The sequence below is a fragment of the Benincasa hispida genome, chromosome 7, assembly GCF_009727055.1.
Source record: "Benincasa hispida cultivar B227 chromosome 7, ASM972705v1, whole genome shotgun sequence".
Classification (NCBI taxonomy): Eukaryota; Viridiplantae; Streptophyta; class Magnoliopsida; order Cucurbitales; family Cucurbitaceae; genus Benincasa; species Benincasa hispida.
Genome location: NC_052355.1, coordinates 31,195,344 through 31,202,768, shown reverse-complemented (window position 1 = coordinate 31,202,768; position 7,425 = coordinate 31,195,344). Strand labels below are relative to the sequence as shown.

General features: G+C 34.6%; 2 protein-coding genes across 2 annotated transcripts; both read left to right on the top strand.

Moving 5' to 3' along the window:
- Positions 1-584: 584 nt before the first annotated feature.
- Positions 585-3,673, top strand: LOC120080780 (protein gar2). The gene is made up of 4 exons (XM_039035407.1): positions 585-1,255; positions 1,835-2,006; positions 2,824-2,870; positions 2,958-3,673. Exons 1-4 carry the CDS (start codon positions 738-740, stop codon positions 3,508-3,510), a joined length of 1,290 nt encoding a protein of 429 aa, XP_038891335.1. The 5' UTR covers positions 585-737; the 3' UTR covers positions 3,511-3,673.
- A 2,397-nt stretch (positions 3,674-6,070) lies between these two features.
- Positions 6,071-7,209, top strand: LOC120081829. Its single transcript, XM_039037003.1, has 3 exons — positions 6,071-6,341; positions 6,418-6,487; positions 6,617-7,209. The coding sequence occupies exons 1-3, from the start codon at positions 6,110-6,112 to the stop codon at positions 7,149-7,151; spliced, it is 837 nt and encodes a 278-aa protein (XP_038892931.1). The 5' UTR covers positions 6,071-6,109; the 3' UTR covers positions 7,152-7,209.
- The last annotated feature ends 216 nt before the right edge of the window (positions 7,210-7,425 follow it).

Below are 7,425 nucleotides of genomic sequence, written 5' to 3'. Positions count from 1 at the left end.
TATTACAACGTTGCAAATGAGAAAAATGTCACATTACCCAGCTTTTATGCAAAAGATAACACCTCCACGTTGAAAACCCGACTTTAGTGATATCAACAGAGATACTATTAAGTAGATTTAACAACCTTTAGACATTCAGATTCAATCATAATGTGAAAATTGAGAAAAAATACACGAGGTAAACCATCACAAATAGTCCTTGCTTCCAAAATCTTTTTTATTTTCTTTACTTCCAAAACCTTAACATCATAGCATCATGGAATAAATCTATAATTATGAAGACGTGTATGATGAAAATGTTTGATGAGTCATTGAACGCATAATAGGTTATTTATAAGTCATTAAAATAATAAGAGATTTGTTCAAGAATTTATTATAGGATTAAAATTGTAATATTTTAAATTTAGGATTAATATTATCATATTAATATTAGTATGAAGTGGAATTTGATGAATTAAAAAAAAATAAGGTTAAAATTGACATAACTTCACGAGTTTATAATTAAAATCGATTTTTTTTTTCTCTCCAAAACTAAATTTTAAAAAAAAATGCTAAACCATAAGGAATTAAATTGAAAGTATAGTCCCCAGGAAATTAAGAGATAAACCCCAGCCGCTGCAAATAGGTTTTAGCAGGAAAAATTGGAACCCTCGAGCTCGAATTTCAGTACACCTCTCTGCTTTATTCGTTTGGTTGATTTGATCTCTGTCTCCATTTATGATTCCGCGACTGTGAAGATGGTTTTGTCAAACAAAAAGTTGAAGAAGAAATTGAGAGAAAAGCTAGCCGAATCGCTGATTTCATCAGTCGCCGGAAAAGACTCCAACGGTGATGTTTCCGGTGAACCGGACACAGAATCTCGGCGAAAATCCCTCAAAGAATTATTAGGCACTGTTTGTCGCCATGGACCCAGATTGTCTAAGCGAGAGAAACGAAGAGAATCGCTCATTTTGACAGCTTCAGATGGGAATAAGGATGAGAAGAAGGAAGATGGGAATCGGGGATTGGGGGAGACAAAGAGAGAGAAGAAGAGGAAGAGAGATGAAGGGGCGAAAGAGAAGAATTTGGTTGATGGGTTGGAAGAGAATAATGAGAAGGCCAAAAAGTTGAAGAAGAAAAAGAAGCAGCAGAAGAAGAAGAAGAAGAAGAGTAATAAGAAGGCAAAGAATGGGGAGGAGGAGGAGGAGAAGCAGGGAGAAGTAAGTGGGAATGAAGTGAAAGTGCAGGTTGAAGAAACTCATTATAATATAGGCAGGTAGTTCATTTAACCAATAGCCTCAGCTGTTCTATATCTCAGTAGCTTAACATTTCCTTTTGAACTCTTAGATTGAATGACATTGATGAATTATGATTAATTGATTATGAAGATTTCTAGTGGGTTGGGTGGTCAACTAAACTCTATTATCTCTGCTGGAGAATGAGCATGCTTCTGATTGTTTTAGTCTGTTCATGTTTGGTTTGACATTGATCTGGAAATGGTTTATCTTTGATTATTTACTGCCTATGCTTGAGGAGGGAGAAACTGCATTACTAATATGAAATTGCTGCTTAGGGGAATGGCTTGAGTTTGATTAAGCTTTAAAACTTTTTCTCTTGTGTTAGTTCCTTTGTAGATATTGTGTACACAATAATGCCTATAGATCTGATAGAGTTTAATATGTTGATCTGAGGAATTTTTAATGGTATTGCCTTAGTCCAATCTGTATCATCTAGATTGACAGATGCATTAGTGTTGCGCCCCCCTCCCTCCCTCCCTCCCTCTTGATTGCGTAGAATGTGAAATTAGCTTTTTCTTTTTTGCTGATATTTATTAGTGGTCTGCAATATTCTACAGTGAATTTAATGAAAATTTGGCAACAAAAGTGTATGTTGGAGGCATTCCATATTATTCAACCGAGGACGACATTTGTTGCTTTTTTGAAAGCTGTGGCACTATTACTGAAATTGATTGTATGAAGTTTCCAGAGAGTGGGAAGTTCAGAGGCATTGCAATATTGACTTTCAAGGTATGGTAATCTGATTGATATGAACTTTTATTCTTCTTAATGGGGAAGATCAAACAACTTTTAAAAATGGTTCATGATTTGTGCTTTGTGCCAGATCTTAGTCTAACAGAGTGTGAGGGAGTGCAAATGTGCAACTTGCTTTATGAAGTTAATTGAGGTTAGAAATGAAGATTTAAAAGGCATTATGACGCTAAGATTTCTAAAGTTTAGCCAAATGCCAAGTCATTATTAAAGAATAGTGACATGAACATACAACTAGTTTTCTTATTCTAAAAAGCATATAATATGTCATTTTGACGCACTCCTGTGTAACTAGCATGTCAGACCGTCAAGTTCTAATTGAGAGCTTGGGACTTGTGCTTCGCTTTGTCGTGAATTGATATTGGCCAGATTTCCTCCCCCTTTTTGCCTAGTGAACATCTACTTGCTAATATGTACCATTGAATTAATTGAGCACTTATAAGGACAGAAACCATCTCTTAAGTCAGCTTTTCTTAGTTACCCATTGGCAACATCTTTTGTAATCACCTATAGGTGTTCTACGGTTTCCCATTGATTTCATTTATCAATGAAATTTTCTTTATCAAAAAATCTCTTTTAAGTTTGCTGCATTTGTCTATTTTAGCTTGGATCAGTCGAGATTTCATCACTGTTTACAAGTATCAAAATGTAACTGGTGTGTTCTTCTTTATAATAGAAAATTTTGCTAACCTCTGTTGGGGGTGGCGAGGGGATTTCAGTTTTACTGAATTTTGAATTTCTGGAGGCTAGATTCCTTTGGTTTTATTGTTACCTTACCACTGTTTCCCTTTCGCAGACAGAAGCTGCAGCAAAACGAGCACTAGCGTGGGACGGAGCCGACATGTGAGAATATGAACAATTTGATCTCATGTCACCATTATACTTTCTTACTTAGTTCCACCACCTTATTACAAATTATTTCTTATATAGGGGGGGACTCTTCCTTAAAGTACAGCCCTACAAAGGAACTCGAACAAATAGAGCAGTTGATTTCTCTCCAGCAATCGTGGAAGGCTATAACAGAATCTATCTGGGGAATCTGTCTTGGGATGTAACTGAGGATGATCTAAAGAAACTCTTCGCAAACTGTAAGATTGCATCGATACGTTTTGGCATGGACAAGGAAACAGGGGAGTTTCGTGGCTATGCCCATGTCGATTTCTCTGACAATGTCTCATTAAAAACAGCTCTGAAGTTAGACCAGAACATAATTCACGGCAGACCTGTCAAGATAAGATGTGCAGTTCCAAAGAAAGGAACAGAAAGAAGAGGAGGAGAAGCAGCAGCAGCAGCCGCGGTAGCAGAAACGCATCTGGAAATGCATCCAGACCCTATGCCTGAAACGAAGGAAGCTGCTGAAACTACTGTAGTAAGCTCTGTAAGTGGTAAGATAAGAAGAAGAACATGCTATGAATGTGGTGAAAAAGGCCATCTTTCTTCCCACTGCCCAAAGAAGCAGCTTGTAGATTCAGTCGCAAGTTGAGTACAATGAACCATTTGTTTCTTGTAGGCAGCAAAATTGGACTGTTGAGAATTTTCTTTTGCACTGTATGCTACTGTAATCTCTGATGTTTTGAATTTCACTCACTTACAGAAAGGTTAATATAAATCTAATCTGGCTTGGGAAAAAATATTTTTATATTTAATCAGCTCCCATCTCTTATTGATTATTATTTTCTTCTCATTTCAATTTACATGTGCATTTTGGGTCCAAAATATAACGTGTTTTAAGAATTTGTTTCTTCATTGGAAACTTGGGCTAGGCTGCAGAGGATAGTTTGAAGTGATCTTCTGAGTGCTTAAGAAGTGTTGGTGAAAAAATATTTTTAAACCCTTGGAAAGTAAATTGTCCTCATTTATCCAACTTATGGTTTTATTGAGCTTGGGTTTATGAATTAGTTAATATTTAAATTATGTCAATGAATGAAAATATACATCTCGGACTAGTTCATAAATTTCAATTTTTGTATCTTAAAAGTTTAGGTAGAGGGTTAAAGCTAAATATATCTAAAAGTTACATGTAGTAAGAAAAAAAAATGAGGACATTTACAAGATAAAGTCTAAATAGAGAAATTTTAAAGGCCATATGAATTATGAAATTAGTTAGCCTTTACGTTACAAGTCCGTGTAGATTGACTTTCTAAGTGTTTACAAACACTTATTTAAACACTTAAAAAGTGAACCTAAATGCGCCCTACATGTCATAAATAATTAACCGACCTTATAATTGGAATTAGTAAAGCTACTCAAGAAATATAAGTTTAGCTATAGAAACCTTAAGTTGTGAGAGAGGATGATAGTTGGATATTAATTAATTGGGTATATGTATATATAATTGAGAAGAAAGTTGGTAAGTTGGTGGGTGCGGCGTCCCTAATTTGAGTAGGTGTTTGTAATTTGGAATTTTGTCCATCAGCTTCCATAGTTTCAGCTTCCAAGTTCCAAGTTTTGGGATTTTTCAAATATCCTAAACCCTGATTTTTAGTGTCATGTTCTTCACCAAACAAACCTCTCAATCACTTTCACTTCACAATCATTTCAAATATGGTTTCAAATTCATTTATGTGTTTTGTTTCGTTCTTTCTTGAAAATTGTTTCAAAAAGTCGGTTGGGTAATCATTTCATTTTTAGTTTTTTGTTTTTGAAAGTTAAACATATTTCCTCCACATTTCATACAATAATTTACATCTTACAATGGTTGAATTCTTAGCCAAATTCCAAAAACAAAAAAAGTTTTTAAAAGCTACTTTTTTTAGTTTGCAAAATTTGGCTTGGTTTTTTAAACCATTGATAAAAAGTAGATAACAAATGAAAAAATTTGGAAGTAAAAGTATTGTCTATAGACTTGATTTCAAAAAAAAAAAAAGTTGATACTATAAATTTGGAAGTGAAAGTAGTAGTTATAGGTTTTTTTTCCCAACAACATGTGGGGTGTAGGGATCGAACCTCTAATCTCAAAGTTGATACTACAAGTTTATGTCAATTTAGCTATACTCATATCAACTATGTAAATAGGAATTCAAACCTTAGAGGCCTTTTTGGGGCACCAATTAAAAGTTGGTGGAATGGGTTATTATAGTCCACTTCGTGTTTGGGGCACCAAATATAAAAATGGTGTGTACGATTATTTGTAAACTATAATTAAGTATAGAAAGTACTATTTCAAAACTCATTTTTTCATAAAGTGTTTACTATTTGCTACAATATTTACTATTTTCTACCTATACTCTATTTACTTCTTGGCTACAGTATTTATTATTTCCTATCCAAACAAAAAGAGTTTACACCACAAACACAAACGGACTAAAATAGTCGACACCCCAAACATTAAAAATTAGGGCAAATATCAATTTAGACCCCTAAACTATGGGAGTTGTATCAGTTTAAATCTTAAACTAAAAATTATATCAATTTAAACTTAGAACTTTTGGAGTTATATCAATTTATACCCCAAACTAATAATTGTATCAATTTAAACTTTTATAAATATATCAATTTAAACCCTGATTTTTCATAAGTGTATCTAAATAAAGGTAGTTTATACAATTATGAAAGTTTAGTATTTAAATTGATACAATTATCAAAATTCAGGGTTTAAATTGATATAATTAGTGTGAGGTTTAAATTGATGTCATCCCAAAATTTAAAGTTTAAATTGATACAATTATTGGGTTAGATTTTAAATTGATATAACACTCAAAATTCAAAGTATAAATTGATATTTGTCATAATAATTATAACCCAGGATTATTATAATTTGTCGACTATAATAACTAACTCATTATCTCGAATGCCCTTTTTAGACCTTCAATCGAAGGTAAGACATCATAATGTCTTAATCATTGAGGTATGTTGAATAAAAACATTTATATATTTTATATTGGGTGGAAATAAATATAACACTATTTAAATAAATGATATCTTCGTTATCCTATTTAGGTTTGTAGTCAATAATATATCATAAGCACAAAATTAGTAATATTTATAACCCTAAAGCTTCACGAGCATTTATTACCGTACCATCAATTTGAAGACCTTCTTCTTCTCCTTCTTCTTCCTTTCTTTCAGTCTGCTTCATTTTCATGGCGGTGAACATGGAAGAAAGAAGACAGATATTGACATCAAGTGAATGGCCAAGCAGAGGAACCAGTCTTTATCGTCCTGAACAATCCCAAACCAAAAACATGACAGAATTGAATACAGAGCCTACAGAAATCATCCCTGTAATATACTACCTCACTCGCCATGGTCAACTCCAGCATCCTCATTTGCTCCAAGTTCCTCTTTCTTCTTCCCACGGACTCTTTCTCAGAGGTAAACTTAACCTTTTCTTCGCTTCATCAAACGATTTCTTTCATTTCTCAATTTTTCAGTCTCATTTGCTTCTTAGATGTGATCAAAAGACTGGATATACTCCGAGGAGAAGGCCTTTCCAGACTGTATTCGTGGTCTTCGAAGCGGTAATTACACCTCTCAGATTCTGTGTTTGTTTCCTGAGATTTTTCTTCTTGGTCTTCGTTTTTTTCATCAATCGAACATAAATTCATTTCATATATTGCAATCGATCGAGGAGTTACTTACGATTTCAGGCGGTATAAAAACGGATACGTATGGCAAGACCTATCAGACGACGATTTGATACATCCATCACAAGGCCAAGAGTACATTCTTAAAGGATCGGAAGTGCAATTGCTGGAGGCGTCTTCGAGTTTCCGATCTTGTGAATCATCATCGTCATTTTCGGAGTCGAAATTTTCTTCAGAGACGAACAATTCGAGCACGGATTCGAGCGTTTCCGTCGCGGTAAACAGGAACAATCGGTCGTGGAATTCGCTGGAAGATATTTGCCGGAACGTAGTGTACAAAGCCAGAATCTCCGGCGAAGGCGGGACGAACGCGGCGACGCAGACCGGTGAGAGGCGACGGAGATGGATGGACGGCGATGCTGCGGAGGAATGCGGCGGAGAGGGATTTTCAAATTCTGAAGTTCGAAGAAGGGAGAGCTTGACGTCTGTTGATTGTGATGGAGCGGCGGATTTGAGGGATCGGACGGCTGGGAAGAGTAATAGGTGGAAGGCATCAACGGTTCTGATGCAGTTGATCAAGTGTAACATTCAAAATTAAATGGGTTTATTTCTTTTTTTTAAGATTTCAATATATTTTCTCAAGCAAAGTATAACCATTTTGGGTTCTTATGTTTTAATGAAATGGTATTTCTTTAAACGATATGACCAATTTATAATTGTTTATTTTAGTACAATTGGGATATAAGAATTTAAACTTTACCTTCAAAGAAAAGGAATTGATGTAGCAAGTTAAGTTCATGACTAGATAAATCGACATAAAAGGTAACGATGCGACTCTCTCAAGACTATTAAAAGTGTCATTTCTTTATATA